The sequence below is a fragment of the Hypomesus transpacificus genome, chromosome 10 (genome assembly GCF_021917145.1).
Source record: "Hypomesus transpacificus isolate Combined female chromosome 10, fHypTra1, whole genome shotgun sequence".
Lineage (NCBI taxonomy): Eukaryota > Metazoa > Chordata > Actinopteri > Osmeriformes > Osmeridae > Hypomesus > Hypomesus transpacificus.
Window position 1 is genome coordinate 5,193,683 of NC_061069.1, and position 16,877 is coordinate 5,210,559.

General features: G+C 41.1%; 4 protein-coding genes across 5 annotated transcripts; 1 reads left to right on the forward strand and 3 right to left on the reverse strand.

The window, feature by feature from the left end:
• Positions 1 to 216: 216 nt before the first annotated feature.
• On the reverse strand, positions 217 to 5,102 carry cib3 (calcium and integrin binding family member 3). The gene is made up of 6 exons (XM_047028113.1): positions 4,911 to 5,102; positions 3,506 to 3,540; positions 2,454 to 2,565; positions 1,951 to 2,098; positions 998 to 1,193; positions 217 to 790 (listed from the first exon to the last, which is right to left on the reverse strand). The coding sequence occupies exons 1-6, from the start codon at positions 4,959 to 4,961 to the stop codon at positions 769 to 771; spliced, it is 564 nt and encodes a 187-aa protein (XP_046884069.1). The 5' UTR covers positions 4,962 to 5,102; the 3' UTR covers positions 217 to 768.
• Positions 5,103 to 6,011: 909 nt separating this feature from the next.
• On the forward strand, positions 6,012 to 9,752 carry LOC124473113 (excitatory amino acid transporter 1-like). 2 transcript variants are annotated; one of them, XM_047028380.1, is made up of 10 exons: positions 6,012 to 6,138; positions 6,343 to 6,516; positions 6,681 to 6,815; positions 7,161 to 7,368; positions 7,579 to 7,621; positions 7,744 to 8,015; positions 8,113 to 8,346; positions 8,487 to 8,681; positions 8,857 to 8,991; positions 9,163 to 9,752. In XM_047028380.1, the coding sequence occupies exons 2-10, from the start codon at positions 6,345 to 6,347 to the stop codon at positions 9,383 to 9,385; spliced, it is 1,617 nt and encodes a 538-aa protein (XP_046884336.1). In that variant the 5' UTR covers positions 6,012 to 6,138; positions 6,343 to 6,344; the 3' UTR covers positions 9,386 to 9,752. The 2 variants fall into 2 exon arrangements, with proteins under 2 accessions (XP_046884336.1, XP_046884337.1); XM_047028381.1 differs by lacking the exon at positions 6,012 to 6,138 and having other exon boundaries at positions 6,354 to 6,455.
• Positions 9,753 to 10,154: 402 nt separating this feature from the next.
• On the reverse strand, positions 10,155 to 11,802 carry LOC124472308 (anti-dorsalizing morphogenic protein). The gene is made up of 5 exons (XM_047027081.1): positions 11,541 to 11,802; positions 11,271 to 11,407; positions 11,033 to 11,155; positions 10,739 to 10,931; positions 10,155 to 10,582 (listed from the first exon to the last, which is right to left on the reverse strand). The coding sequence occupies exons 1-5, from the start codon at positions 11,800 to 11,802 to the stop codon at positions 10,155 to 10,157; spliced, it is 1,143 nt and encodes a 380-aa protein (XP_046883037.1).
• Positions 11,803 to 13,481: 1,679 nt separating this feature from the next.
• pnhd (pinhead) lies at positions 13,482 to 16,870 on the reverse strand (the record flags this gene model as incomplete). Its single annotated transcript, XM_047027082.1, has 6 exons — positions 13,482 to 13,632; positions 14,007 to 14,065; positions 15,051 to 15,232; positions 15,675 to 15,945; positions 16,444 to 16,583; positions 16,762 to 16,870. Coding segments are annotated over 6 exons (912 nt in total), but the record flags the coding sequence as incomplete, so codon positions are not given.
• Between the last annotated feature and the right edge of the window lie 7 nt (positions 16,871 to 16,877).

Sequence of the window (16,877 nt, forward strand, 5' to 3'; positions counted from 1 at the left end):
TTGATTTAATAAAACAAGATTCTTTTAACAATCTGAATCCTGTGCCTGTCCTACCTTCAGCGTGATTGATAATGAGCTGTCTGATAATGATCTGGGGTCAGATGGCTGAGCGGTTAGGGAGTCGGGCTATTAATCAGAAGGTTGCCGGTTCGAATTTCGGCCGTGCAAAATGAAGTTATCCTTGGGCAAGGCACTTTACCCTACTTGCCTCGGGGAGAATGTCCTTGTACTTACTGTAAGTCGCTCTGGATAAGAGTGTCTGCTAAATGACTAAATGTCTATGGCCAAACTCATCAGTTGACCTGAGCGTGGCTGACTGCTTTCACTACACGTTCTTTTCCTTTCCTTGCCCTTTGAGAACACTGTCAGATTCTTATAAGATCATGTAACTGAGCCCCACAGACCAGAATGTGCACACACTCTTGATAGTTACAGAGAATGATCCTTCTCCTGAAGTGAAGCCAGAACTCTGTCTATGTAATTGATCAGGTGCTAAGTCTGTATCAGCTCAACAAAGAAATGTGACAATGGATCTATCAAAACTATGAAAAGTATCACACGTAAGAATGTCAACATACTACTAACTATGGTAAATAACTCCATTCTAAAGGAGATGTGACATGTCCGAAAACCCAGATCCATAACCTGATCTTTTGGTAGAAACAGGTCCTCTGCTGATGCAGATGGATTGGAAAGTCATTGAAAATTCTTCTCAGCATCATTAATCGCACTGGAAGTGAGCTGTTACAGCATCGCCGCAGCAGCTTTTCATATCCTTATATGGAAGGTACTAAAGATAGGAAAGGGAAGTGTACACTGTTAACATACTGTGTTAGGAACTCAAAATGAACAAGCCTGCTTCATTGCATACTACAACCACACACTTCTACCATGCACATCAAAGCAAGATTCACATTGTTGGATGAATCACACTCTCATCGACTCTGTGAAATCCCTCATGTGCGTCACACGTACACTTTTTCTTTTAAAAGCATACCTGAGAAAGTCTGGAGCTCGAACGATCATGTGCTGGAAATCCTCAAGGGACAGACGCCCATCGTTGTCCAGGTCGGTCTCGTTGATGACCTTGTCGCAGACCATCCTCACCTCGTCCTCCGTCAGCTCGTTACGCGTCAGTTTGTTCAGCGTCTTCTCCAGGTCTGATTTGCAGATGAAGTCGTCATTGTTGAAGTCTCAGGAGAGAAAAATAACAACTGAGTAGGGTATTTTTTATTTTATTTTTACAGTTAGACATTATGTGTTAGTTTTAACTAATGGGCATTTCATGGAGATAGTTGCAATTGCATGCTCAATTAAGAATTCATTTCTATAGAAATACAGTCACTCATTACAGCAGGTTACCCTTCTGCAGGTGACCTTCTGATGATTAGGTGTGTTAGGGCACAATTGGATGTATTTTTTTACTGAAACTGTCCTCTCTTTTGTTTTGAACAGGCTTTTAATAATGGATGAAACTCAAGTTGACCCATGACCATGGCTAAGTGATGGGGAACATCTTCATCTGTCAGCCTCACCTAATTAGGAGTCCTAACCCCCCCCCAGGACCAACCTGGGTTTTCACAGTCTGGCTCCCTCCATAATGGTCTTATCAATTATTCACAACTCTGACTCGTGCTCCCATTGTAGTTAAAGTTCTGTGGTCTCCTCTCATGCTATAGAAGCATAGGCTACTGATGTTGGTGGCAATGGAAACTCCTCAAGTAGTCTCCATCATTCTTTGTCTCTCTCTCTCTACAGTTAAAGATACAGAAAGAGGTGTGACAAGGTGCACAAAAAGCAAATATTTGTCCCTAGTCTAAGTTTGTGCTAGATGGGAGTTAATTTAGGAGATGGGAGCTTGGCATTTGATTCCCTGTTGATGTTAAATCTGTATGCTGTTATGCTTTTCAATCATTCTGGGTTGCAACAAGATGTGTTTTAGGTGCTTACCATAGATTCTGAATGCATAGTAGGCCTTCAGATCTCGTGGAGCCATCTCGCTCAGCACAGAGAACATGTCTAGGAAGTCATCTAGTGTCATGTTTCCCTCTCCATCTTCAGAGAAAACCTCAGCGATTCTCTGACGGAAAGGGTTGTCCTGAGGAACAGGATATCACTATCATAAATCATTTCTTCTTTTTTATGACAGCAAACTCTCCTCAAAAAGTCCTTTTTTCTTCAACCCTTTCATGATGGACCTCAGCAACTGAACTGGATGTTTACATTTTGTTTACGTTGTTTTCATTGTGTGTAAAGAGGCACATAATTGACCTGTTTGGTACCAAGTGTGCCCCTAAGGGACACATGGGCTTTCTCCAAGTTTAAAAGAGTCAGATAACTCGTTGCCGTTCAAAGACTGTCAATTAGTTGAGCATTAATTATGGATAGACGACACAGGGGAAGCGGGTCTGCGGTGAGTGTGTGTGTGTGTGTGTGTGCTAGGGTAGAGCTACCTTCAGTTCTGGCATACTGCCAATCAGCTCATAGGGTAGCTTCACATCTGGGTTATTGGTGTAGTCAAGAGGAACAAGTTGTGGTGCCAAATCCCGATAGCGATAGAATAGCCTGGAGGGGGGTCGGAAAGTTTAAATTGTTTAAATATGATGCTGGATCAGGTTTCTTTGTATGTATAGGTACAGTATATTTCAGAGGGATCTGGAAAAGGAAAGAGTCAAGTTTCTGATCAGGTCAAATAAAACATTTATTTTTATTCAATATGTTTTGCGATGTTTCGTTTCACACAGTCTATTTGGTGTCCTGTTACTACACGTTAATGCATGACTTACGAATGAATGACTTTCACCGTAGTTGCAGATTCAGTGACATAGGATGACAAAATACTGGCACATGAGCTTTGACTAACAAGTGATTGAGTGTCGTATTTACAACTTACCTAAAGAGACACAAATAACACACTCAATTTGGTTGAGTTATAGCTACTTATACCTGGAATCAATGATGGTATGCACTATAAAGACATTGTCAGGTGTTTGTGCATTCCAAAGACTTAAATGGACAGTAGTTTCATTTTTCGAGTTAAAGGTAACTAGATTGAGTTGAATTGAAATACAATTAAAGTATTTAATGTGAGTCAGTATGAAGTTTTATTTTATTTTATTCATTTAACCATTGTTTATTTAGGCAACCAAAATAATTTGGAACAATTATTTTTGAATGGTGTTGAATATTGACTGTCTAGATGTTTTGTCAAATAATACCATAGTCATCACATAGTAGGAAACATGAAAATGTGTCATATTATCAATTTATGTTGATGAATTTGATGAACAAATCTTATTATGCAACCACCTCTTTTGAGAAGGGTTAGTAAGTAGTTCATTTTCAGGGTATTCACATGCACATTGCACTTTTTGGGGCTTGCCCAGAGAGTTCCTTCCAATCTATGTAGGACTTACTTAATATATTTCTCATATTATGCATCGTGGGGTTATGAAAACATTTAAACAAATAATTAAAGTACAGTTTGAGACGAGTAGCTTCTGACCTTAGAATCTCCTTCCTGGTGAAGAATGTGCAGTCCTAAAAGAAACATTCATTCAACCCACTGATTAAAATCATACAAAAGAAAGCTTTTTAAAGATAAAAGTATGTATAACAAATTGTATATGTTGTATATATAATAATATGTTGTTATTTTTTATTCAAAATACTGTATTCAATATTCACATCAATATGCATATTTAGCATTATACAGTTTCTAGATAACTGAATTAAGTAGAGGAGTCTGGATACAAATCATAGGTCAGATTTTCAGACACAAATCAAGCTAAACATGCCTTTATATCATGTAAATAATTTGCTTCAAATTGTCAAACATTTCGGGTAGGATTTTCTTTTTTGGTACAATATGTGTTAGAACCAAATTAAATATTGACGAATAGTCTAAAGCCTAAAAATAGCCTTTAGGTTAGACTTTAGGTTTTCAAAACGTATTGCAAAATTCAGTTATTACTGATACATTTAAACAAGTTGCAGAAGAAGTTGTCCCAATTTAACTTTTGCTACTTGGGGGCTATTATTGTTTATTTCAAACATTTTTTTTTAAGTAATAACATTTTCCCAGTTACGTTAACACTATAAGGAAAGTATTAAAAATACTGCACAAACAGTATATAGTTGTCCACAGTTGGTTGATGCACTATAAATATATTTGAAATGTGTCTGATTGTGTAATGGTTAACTACAGGTTTTAATGCTAAATGTCATGGGTCAAAGACCTAGGGTATTTTTACTTTTCATAAATGTGTATAATTTCCACTATTTGATTAGCAGTATAATGTGATAACTCAAAAATCAGTGTGACTTATAATAAATGTCCCTGCCCGGAGCATAGCCATTGTGGCCAAACAAAAAATGATAGCTGACCCTTACCTTATGATGTGAAATTGTGCAATATTTATAGTTTCTTGTAAAAATAACTTAAAAGTGATTTGACTATTGAAACCAATGTATATGTCCATGTATCTTCATAATAAACTGTTCATGATATGTTTATCAGAAAACTTAAGAAGAGGAGCACTGGCCGAAGGGGATATTTTACAAGCAGAGAGAATAAAACCTAAATGAATGATAACAAATGTTACCAGGCCAGCTTTGTGATGCTTGGTTTGAATACTGACACTAAATTGTAATATTTGACAACACACTTTTTCTCTGCTATGTCTACTGTCTATTTCCTCCTCAAACAAAGGTACAAAAGAAGTGTGACAAGTGTGTCAAGACCTCTGTCACGTATGCACCTAACCCCCCCCCCCTCGCCCATTTTACTGCCCACATGAAAGTGAGCAAAGTAATTTGACTCAATCAGCAAGTCGGCACATTTTACTTCTTTGAAGACAACAAGCTACCACAAAAGTGAGCGTGAAAAGAAGAGACAAACACACACCAACCTGATAGGCGTCAAGCTGCTGTGCTGTAAAGATGGTCTGCTTGTTCCCCATTGCTGAGCGCGCGCACACACACACACACACACACACTTGCACAAACCCCGGGACGAAGGTCCATTGCAATTCAAGTATGAAATGAACTCTGAGGGCCTGCTGCTGGGGATATGTCAGATATGAAATACTGGAACAAAAGAGGGGCAAGGCAATAGAGGGGATCAGGTGTCGGCTACCACAGGGCCCTTTGGTTCCCCATTATAATAGCAGCATTTCATCGTTTTCCCTGATCTGAATAGAAGCCCCTTTGACAATGACTAAGGGCTGTCGGACAGCATCGTGCCCAGTTCTATCAACCCCTGAGAGCTACTCTATGGGCAACGCCTCACTCACAGCTCAGGTTACCACCGCTGTAGAGATGGGGTTTTCGGGAGACAAAAACACAGTACTCCACTGTATATGGAAAGAAGGTTTATCAAAAACTTGATTTCTATTTGCCTTTCAGTGTTGATACTAGCTTTTAATTAATAAAAATACAAATTTTCATTAGAATGTTCGTTAATTCCATAACCTAATGTGCATGAAATGCATTTATATCAATTTACTTTCCACAGTTTAAAGCACCAAGATTGGTGCTTTAACATGGGTGAACTCCTTACGTCTAATGTGAGACTGGGCATTCATCCATTTCTCACTGTACCTCAGAACTTTGAGATCAGGTTGTGTTCTAAACACAGGTTCATGACCTGTTCTTGGCACTCTTATATAGACACCATCTGTTAAAGAGGTCACAGGTTCGTACTCAATTCTTCTCTCTCATGGCCAATATTAATCCCCTAATTCCTTTATTACCTTACAGTTGTTGCTGTGCTGTTTTGTTTTGTTTACATTGGCATCACCACAAAAACACTGAGAGCTGTAAAACAGAGAATTTTTTAGAGCGGCATATATTATCTAGCTATACAGTATGACACATGTAGGAAAGTGATAAGGCCATTCTACTAACTGCCACACACTATTTAAAATATGCTATTGATAATTGACACACAAGTAGTCACTTTGTAATTTAGATAAAGTCTGACAACTGTACTGCATTTGATAAGGACTACGCCCAAACAGCACAAACTGGAGTGCCCAAAACATCACAGAGGTTGTCGACAGCATAGGAGTCATACATTCAGATAGTAAAGTGAGTAACGACAGAAAAACAAAAGGAACTTTTCCCAAGTACCAAGAGGTATGCAAATCTACTCCTTATTCTCTCCTTTGATATTGTCATTGTAAAACACTCATAGATGTTCTTCTTTGTGTGTGTTTTCAGTGTGTTTTTTGACAAAAACTTGGTATCCTGAAGCTGTTGCTGAACATATCTAACATATCTAAATATGCATTACTAATACATCACTCATACACTCTTTGTCGTCTGGATATACCATGACAGACATGCCTCCCAGTTCTAATGGCAGTTCTGTGAAGAGGGGGTTCCAGGAGCCCCAGATCACTGGGCAGACACAAGGATCCCCTGGACCTCAGGGAAGAAGCCTCCCCGTTCATGTAAAGACCTTCCTCAAGAACAATGCTTTCGTAGGGATCACTGTGACTGCAGTGGTTGTAGGCAAGTGCAAGCCAATGTGTTTAGCCAGGTTTTTTAGGGTTAGCTCCAAGTTTTTCCCAGATATCTGTCTATTTTTATGGGGATATACTGAGGGATAAACAGGGGCACTTATTTGACTGGTATGTGCAATTATCTAGTACGAGTTGAATGTGTTTGTTTTCCAGGAGTTGTGCTGGGTTTTGCTCTGCGCTCCAGTTTGACTTCCACACAAATTCGATATTTCTCTTTTCCCGGGGAGATGCTCATGCGAATGCTGCAGATGCTTGTAATGCCCCTCCTCGTGTCCAGTCTGGTCACAGGTATGAATGTGCTTCTTAAATGGTCAGAAGGGTTGGCCTTTCTCCCCATTGTCTTGCCTTGTGAACTGTATTGCTAAATTTGAATAACTGAGTGACAAAATACAAAAAAAATGTTGATTTAAAAAAAATCAATTTAAATAATAAAACTGCAATTCACAAACACTTGCAATTAATTCTTGTTAAACAGTATAAACCCATAAGGTTACTGTATTTGCAGTTTGCCTGGCTTGTTCTACATTAAATATGCATTCATATAACGTTTGCAGTATCAACTGGTTATCGGGGATCCTAACCAGTGTGTTTGAGGATACTTCACTTGTAACGTCTTTTGTACTTTTCTTTCAGGCATTTCTTCACTAGACAGTAAGGCTACTGGCAGAATGGGAGTGCAGGCTTTGCTTTACTACATGGTGACCACAATCATAGCTGTGTTCACTGGTATTGTTGTTGTTGTCCTCATACAGCCTGGAAAAGGCACCAAGGACACATTACCCCCTTCTAGTGGCCGCATTGAGGTGGTGCAGACTCTAGATGCATTCCTGGACCTGGTCAGGTGAGCAGAATGGAAAATATTTTCCCAGACGTGTGTTAAGTGACAATTTTGAAAGACTTTAACCATCACTTAAACCCTTGTGATTGGCCAACACGGTCAATTGTTACATATAAATGTTATTTAAAAACCTTACAACAAGCTCACCATTACTCACAAGTTAAGACGTCCATGTCTAAACAGTCAACTAAGAATAACCTTTTGGTCCTATAGGAATGTGTTCCCTTCAAACTTGGTGGAAGCCTGTTTCAAACAAGTAGGGTCCTACTCTCAAAATTACCTTATCCTACCTCAGTCAGTACATGGTTTAAGACCACCTTTGTCAACCAACAATAATATCTGATGATATGTAACACCAGTTTCCTTTTCTGCATTTAGTATAAAACGGTCTATATCAAGAAGACGACAGCAAGTGTTGCAAACGTTCTTCAGGCAGATGGAACACTGAGTTCTGGCACGAGTGGCGACCTTATGGATGGCATGATGCCCAAGGATGGCTCTTCAAATGGGGTCAATGCTTTGGGTCTAGTGGTCTTCTCCATCAGCTTCGGTCTGGTCCTAGGCAGTATGAAAACACAAGGTCAGCCCTTGAGAGATTTCTTCAACTGCCTAAATGAAGTTATCCTCCGTCTGGTTGGCATCATCATCTGGTAAGCTAACATGAAGCGCTTACAAATTATATCCTTCACAAGTCCTCCAAAAGGATCCTCCTGACTCCTTATCAATGATTTCTTTCATCTTTCTTAGGTACGCTCCAGTGGGAATCCTCTTCTTGATCGCCGGGAAGATCGTGGAAATGGGGGACATTGGGCAGATAGGTGGGCAGCTGGCCATGTACACTCTGTGTGTCATCTCAGGTCTTCTGGTCCACAGCCTGTTGGTGCTGCCTTTGCTCTACTTCCTCGCCACACACAGGAACCCCTACGTGTTTATTGGGGGTCTTCTCCAGGCTCTCCTCACTGCCCTGGGGACCTCATCCAGGTACATGCAAGTCCATGCAGCAGCCCACTGTGCATTTGACTGGATGTGGTATTCGTGTGGAACCATCTTTTTCCATTCATGCCAGTTGCCTCTTCCCCACAACCGCCTTTTTCATCATGGTCATGGTCTCTCTCTCTCAGCTCTGCCACCCTCCCCATCACCTTCCGCTGCTTGGAGGAGAACAATGGCATGGACAAGAGGGTGACACGCTTCATGCTGCCCGTGGGTGCCACTATCAACATGGATGGCACAGCCCTCTATGAGGCTGTGGCGGCCATATTCATAGCCCAGGTCAACCACATAGACCTGAACTTGGGCCAGATCATCACCATTAGGTTAGTAACGATAAGGGAGCGTCAGTCACTCAAAAATATTTGCTTTAAGATAGTTCCAGACTTTCCGTGTGTTCGTCTTAGACACACACAAGTGGCAAAATACGCAGACACCTATACAGGAGTGTCCACCAAAGACGACTTCTACAAACACAATGAATACAATTCCTCACAACAGTATCACGGCAACTGCTGCCAGCATCGGGGCAGCAGGCATCCCCCAGGCTGGCCTGGTAACCATGGTGATCGTGTTGACATCTGCTGGACTGCCGACTGAAGACATCACACTCATCGTAGCTGTGGATTGGTTTCTGTAAGTTTACTTTTAAACTTAGTATAGAGGAGGGGGGGGTTTGAGAGTGTGTGAATCAATGAGTGAGTGAACAGAATTAGAAGAGGATGGGGGTGGCTTGGGTGGTGGGTGGTTCATCTGTGTGCCTTTGTCCTGCTCAAGAACCTGAACCCATCATCTTTGTTTACTCAGGGATCGTTTGCGGACCACAACCAACGTGCTGGGGGACTCTCTGGGAGTGGGCATTGTAGCGCACCTCTCCAGACACGAGCTGCAGAACACTACGTCCACAGAGGGGGACCCAGCCGTAGAGGGGGGATCAGACACTGGAAACCCCCTCCACCCCAAACAGACTCACAGTGACACATACATTTACGTAAACACTCACACTGGGAAGGGGGAGAGCTCTGTGTGACATGTGCATGTCTGTATGACATCTATTTTCACACATTTGATCTTTCTTTTTCTCTGTGGCTCTCTGTCTCTCTCATCTTATGCCTAGAGCCATCTACTGCTCAAAAACCATACAACAGATATGTACAGTCAGTGGTGAGTAGGCAGTAGTGGGGATCTTTTCAATTTACCAACAGCTCCATCCGTCCTGTGCAGACCCTACCTCATTTTATAGCAGGCAAACAGAAAATCTATCTAGGTCTAGGGTATATGGTATACCTGTGTATCACAGACTACATCACTTGGTACAATGTTGTTTTCCTAACTGCTGATCCAATGTGATCTAAATGGGAAAGTATAATTATAAATGAATAAATGTGTGCATAAACAACTTCAGTCAGTGATAATTCTTTGACAATTTATTTAACTTTATAGTTTACAACCTGAAAACATATATTCACATTTACATCTGTCACAGGGTATCAAGTCATGCCCTGCCATATATTATAATTTATACCTATATACATATATTACAATGCCAAAGGAGTTGACTGTCTAAGATCAACTGTAGCCTTGCTGGACTACAGTTTGAATACCCAACACTCACCACATCAATCTTCAGAAGTTCTAAATGATTACTTTCTACATAAGACTTTGCATTGAACACTCCAGATGTTTCCTTGTGCAGTCCAGCTCCTTTGGCAGGGATCTGTAGACCCCCCACCCTCCACCGCCCACCCCCCAAACACCCGCAGAGAGGCTGCCTCAGTCACAGCCGCAGAGACACTGCCTCAGTGACAGCCGCAGCTCCCTGCCACCATGTCGTCGTACTGCTTCAGCACCACGTTCTCCTCGTCGTCGAAGTAGAGCAAGTTGATGGAGAAGAGCTTGTCGGGGACGCAGCACGGCGTCTCGATGCCCTTGGTCAGCTTGAGGGCATTGATGATGGACTGGACGGTGGCGTGGTTGGTAGGCCTCATGTTCTGGCCCAGCGGGAAGGGGCAGGAGCCTTTGCAGTGGTAGGCGTTGTAACCCCGCGGAGACACGATCCAACCGGACCAGCCGATCTCCTCAAAGTCCACGTAGAGCGGCTGGCGCTGGCAGTACGTTTTCTCGCCTTCGTCCTCGCCCCCGTAGTCCGAGGCGCGGGCGCTACGGCGGGCAGCTGCTGGCATGGGCAGATGTGGCAGGATGGGGGGCGCAGGGCTATCATTGAGATCTGGTGGACGAACAAAAGATTTTAGGAAACAGCTCGTAAAAAACACCAACAAAAATGATCATTTCTAAATTGGATTTCTAACATATTGGATCTTTAATCTGTGGTTCAATAGCAATACAACACAAATAGCAGAAGGAATCAGTCTTGGTGTCATACTTTTTATGTGCTCGACTGAGGCTGAACGGCGGCCGTCGTCAGTGAAGAGGACCAGCATAGGCTGCTTGCTCTGGTGATGATTGCGACCTAAAGCAAAGCGAACAACCTTTGTGTCCATCTGGCTTCCTCCCAGAGTTTTCACTGTCACCATCAGCCCCAAATTGCTACCTTCATCCGTAGTCCAAGAGCGTACCTTTATAGATGGGGTTTATGTTGGTTAAGAATGTATTCAGGGCTAAAATGCAGGGACATTTGAGATTACAGGATAAAACATTGAATGTAATAATGACTTACTGCTTGTGTAATAGTGAAGACCTCCCAGCCAGTAGAGTGTACAGGGATTAGTCGAGAGGACAGCAGCTTTTTTCCCTGAGTCATGTTCCTTTTGGTAGTATCAAGGACCTGATAAACACTGACCTGTTGGATTGGAATTAATTAAACATCGGGTCTGCTTTCTTTTCTCGAGTTACTGATTTAAAGATAGACACTGAGTTCACTCAGAAAACAGCTTGCCACACACACGTCACATTACCTGGCAGAAATGATATCTGTTAAAATGCGATGAAGCTTGTGGTCGCAACTTGAATAGATGGAGTTCAGCAGTAAGAACTTTCTCACTTCTGGCAACCGTGGACAAATTAAACAGGAATTCGACTTGTTCGCTGTGCACTGAAAATAACATTATAAATATTAATGCAAAAGAAAGGGAGACAAGCAGATGCATAACTGTTATCAAATATCAAAATAAAACAGGTGTCAGTGGCTTGATGAAATGCCGCAAATAAGATTTAATTAGCCTTACATTTGTCGGAAAAACTGCGAACTGTATTTCCCTCAAGAAGGTAGGGATCTTTAGTGACGCCGTCCACATCTGCAACGGTGTTATACAAGTCAAGCATGTACTGAGGGGGTTGTTTGTGACCTCGAGGAAGAGGTGGATCCTCCATGCCGAACACCTCAAGGAGCCGTTTAATGGCCGCAGACCGGACCTCTTTGGATTCGTTCTCAACAGCAAAAGGATTGTCAAAATATTCCAGTGAAGGCCTTGCAACAGCAAAGCCCATGATAGTGGAAACAAATGCCGCAAAAGCAGCCATCATCTCAGAATTAAGAATCATGGTTTCTGGTCCTTGTGCACGAGTGTCCACACTCATTCAAACGGAAGGTCTCAGTTGGAGTGACTGCAGAGTTTGGAAGCTCTAGGTTTTATATCAAATGCTCCTGTATTGTCCACAGGTCCGCAAACCCTCGGTCAACAGCAATAAAGATGCTATTTAGTCGCAAATGTAAATCAACCATCAGCGAATGTAAAGGAAGGCTAATGGTTGTGTTAACAAGGTGTGAACCAGATTGTGTATTTTCTTCAGGCCGTATACCCCCAACGTCTGACGAATAGGCTAAGAATCAAATAAAGGAATTATAGGGCCTATCTTCTAAAACTATTCTATAAATACACAGATAACGATGGGATTTAAATTAGTTTTTGAATTGAATTTACAATGGCAGAAAACAAAATATTCCCAGAAAAATCGGAATTAAATCTAAATGGCCCACTTTGAGGAAGTTTCCTCACCATAGGAGGTTAACGTCCTCAGAATGGATCCATTAATTTAGAATAATGGGGTTAATGCCTTACAGGAATACCAATTATATTGATAAACACATGGAGGAGGTATTCTATTTTGGAGTCTTGGCTCCACGCCGTTTCCATGCAAATCTGTCCCTGGTTAGGTCCTACAACCGGTTAATTCATAGATTTCGTTTTTTACAGTTATGAAGCGTTTGCCTTTCTATACTTTTGACCACGGTTTTTGTAAATCTACATTTGAACTTAAGTCTAACCAAGAATATAAAACAATTTATGGGGAAACTATAGGTTATAGTGCATATAGTCTGTCATGGTTCAGTATTCAATTTCATGTCTCATTACGCGATGAGTATTATTACGCGCAGCTTTTAGGCAGGCCTACTGACACAGTTGGAAGGAATTAAAACTATCCAAAGAAATAATTCATGTGGTCATCGCCACATGGATGGTAGGCGGCATTCTTGAAAGTGTTTGTTAAACATGCCAACATCCAACATCAAAAACGTTTCATTTTATAACGGAACACTTTACTCCTAAGTTATAAATTATCATCAAAGATGCTGTATCACACGTATAGCCCACACTAAAAGCCAAATTGTTGTTTCACAAGTAGACATGAAGACGAGGGACAATTAACGAACAGTGCACGTGTGAGCCATCTAAAACAGCAGGCAGGCCTAAATATCCCCTTGGCCACATCCACCATCGTTATTTTAATATAAATGTACTTGGTTAAAGGTAAAGTCATGACTCTATTTTTCCCATGTTTTCTTTTATCCCTTACCAAGAAATACATCGTCTTTAATCTTAAACAGCTTCAGTAGACTACAATGTATCAAAGGGTGTGCAGAACAATTGTAACATATCTTGCCCCTTCTTGGTAGCATACACATTTGTGATAAGACTTGATGTGTAAGTGCACAATACAGTACAACAGTTATTCAAATAAATTTTATTTACAAATTACTTTATACATATATTACATATATAACAATAATATCTTGAGTAAATTGTGGCAATGAACTTTGGGGTTGTTCCAGCAAAGCTGCTGTTGTTAGCAGACAGCTACCACTAATGAACAAAGAAGATTTCCAAAGTGTCTAAGACTTGAAGTGGAGGCATGGTCTCTCTGCAGTCCAGTGGAGGGTGCAATGCTCAGGGCTGGCAAAAACAAGAGGTAATGGAGAGAACAGTGCGGATTTCTCCATGTTGGTCACGGAAAATGTGACTTTCGTTGCCTTGAGGAACACAGGAGTTGGCTGGTCTCTCAGCCCATAGCTGGCACTGGTCTGGATCTGAGGGACTCCTTTGGTGAAGACAGACAGACGTTTAGAATGTGACCATAGTACCTCAGAAGTGGACTGACAAGGGTCACTGTGAATGCTATATCTGCACTGATCTGTATACAGTTACCGTTTTGACACATTTCAACACAATGGCAAAGGCATGTCTTAAAAACAAAGAAACACAATCTAAAATACTACTACGTTCAATTAAATATAAATGTAAAAGGCGGAATATGCCTATAGGACTGTCAACTGGGCATAGAACAAGCAATGTTTAAACGCAAACACTTCAACTTTTGTGGGTTTATGTTCCTAGGTGTTAGAACTAACAAGCAGTTGGGGTGAGAGTGAGGAGGAGGGAGGGTGCTGTGCCAACAGCTGTGCTCATGCTTACCTGAGAAGGCAACGGTTTCCTGTGGTGCAGCTTCCCAAACATCTGCCCACATCTATTTCCTGTGGAAAATTAGCAACACAGAGACAAGGCAATCAGCTCACCACATGCCGCAAATATTGGTCTGGTTGTGTGTGTGTGTGTGTGGGGGGGGGCTAAATGGGGTGGGATCTTCTACTTAGCATGGTAAGTGCTTTGATTTGACACCTGCAGTGACCATTTGTGTTTGCTCACCTCGCACCTTTTGTGAGAGGGGTGACAGACAGTCTCAATTCAAACTGAATTCCTTCTTATTCTGAGTAGCAAAGTAAGTACAATATATCTTCTAAACAGTCTAAACATTGATTTGAGTTTAATGTCATTATCCACGTGAATGTTTTTCAACTGTGAGTGGAACCTGTTTAAGAAACTAATAGTTTACAAGCATTCTGCCACGTTGCCACTGTTTGTCTCATATATAGTATTTCATGTCCTGTGCCATTTTACTATGCTTGCTTCCAGGAAGTGTACCATGGGGATATATAACGTTTTTTTATTGAATGGTATTTAAGTCAAGTTATACTTTATTTTGCAAGTGTATTACCTTTTGTTACATTGACACACATAACAAAGCTAACTTAGTATCAAAAATTCAAATAAAAACTAGATTTTCCTTTTGAAACAAGGGTTTTAGACTTGAGAGACATCCTAACATATTGACCTGTGTATTGGCATGAGTGTTTCAAATTAACAGAAGACTATGGGGCACATCCTATAGCTTTTCACAGATGGCTACATCATACAGCATGAGCCGTGCCAACCAACTAAATTGGATTAGAACGTCTGGGAGGGGAAATGAATTCACAATTAGAGTTGCCTCGTTACATTGTCTGACACCCATGTTAGAATCATGAACTCCCTTGTTCCTTGATCACAGGGATAGACGGTGTGAAATCTAATTAAATCAAAGAAGTCAAGCTATCAATCCGAACTACTGAGACTGCCTTTTGAAAGTGATACAATCATTCATGGTAAGAATATACAAGTGAAACAGAATCTTTAGCCCACCTTCAGCCTCTCCTGTTTGACTCCATCTGCACTGGCGATGATCTCATAGTAGTATTCCAAATATGGAACCCTGTAGCAGTTTTCCTTGAGCTCACATGCCTCCACAGTCTGGATGAGGTCCACTTTGTTGGGGGTCTCCACAAGGGCAGAGTCAAACTTTGTGGGAATACAGGAGAATCCCTCTGAAAATGATTAATATGTGGTTTGAAGATATGAGAAATGTATTTGGGCCACAGAACATTATTATTTCAGAATCAGGAACTTATTTAATCTATTTACTTTTGCCAGACTTGGGTTAAGACTTGGTCAACTGTTGAAAATGGGCATTGATGCTTAATAATCACACCAGCTGAAATATTAAGAAATTGACTAATCGATTTAAGCACATACACTGCAAAAATTAGTCTTTTGGCTGTTTTTGTCTAATCCTCTAAGTCAGTGCTTGTAGCTTACAGTTAGTTTGATGAAAAAACAAACTGGCATAGAAGTGAGTCTGTCATATGCTACAGTAAGTAATTTGAGTATATCACCAGAGATAGGTAAGTTACAGTAGGTCAAAATTGTATTTCTGTCGTTAGTTTCTGTGTGTTGAGCCTGTAGACCCAGGTGGATTGTATAGCCTACCTGAAAACCCCTTGGATCTGGAGCATCCTCCTACGTCAATAACGGTCTCGTACGGGGTTTCGTAAAAGTACGTCTTGAGGACAGGTACTCGGACACATTGGGACAGTTTGCTTTCACATTGGCATTCTTCGATGACATCCACCTCCCGCAGACCTTCAAACAACAGCACACGTTCCACTCTCATTCCGGTCGGCTCACAAATGTGGTTTCTTCCACACGACGGGACGTGGCCCAAACTTTCCGGACTTTCTCGAGTCGCAGGTTCGCGCACCTTAACCTTTTGTAGAAAAATAGCAATGCTCAGATGACATCCCCGTAGATATTTCTAAGCTGAAATGTGTTTATGCGTCCTTATGTTAAAATAATATGTTCCCATAACAAGCATATTGGCCTAGAGAAATATAAATGTGTAATATATTCTGTGACTTCACAAGAAGCTCTTTGCAATTATGCTTGAATAAAATGGACCATAAGGTTTAACACAAACTTGTTGAGTCCATGCACGTTGTCATGAAATAAAAAATAGGGGCACACCAAATACCAAGATATTCTGAATATCTAGGCCTATTTCAGATTCTTAAACGGATATGAAAATTTGTAACGAAATTGTATAACTGCTTTAAACATATATTGATAGAAGGGAGAAACACGTTTGGACACGTGTTCAAACTGTCTATATACAGTAACACTTTTAGAGATAGCATTTCATTCAATGACACTGGATCGCCCCCTTGTGGATTTCTGCGAAATTGTGTATCCCATCGCCTACCTTTTTACTTCTGAGGTACTCCAGCATTGAGGTGTGTTTGGAATATCCCTGATGTCCAGACTCATGCGAGGTTCTTGGTGTACCCCCACAATGTGACCTGCACATTCCCACATCAACATTAACAGGTCTTCCAGATATATCTGAGGAGGAGAAAACATAGATATTAAATTAAATATTTGAATGGATACAACCTCCATGAATAATGGGTATTCCATTCTTGCAAACTAGATGGTAAAGGGTTTGCTGGTAGAATGCTTATAATAAAAAAGTCTAAATTCTACTTCAGATAATAGTTCTCAAAAGTAAATGATTGTTTACCTTGTCCAATGTAAACAAAGTGACTTTGTCTTTTGCAGCATGCCCTCTGTGTGAACAGGTTTTGCTGCTCTGCAGGCTTGCTCAGCACTGCAGACACTGGAGACACAGATAGACAC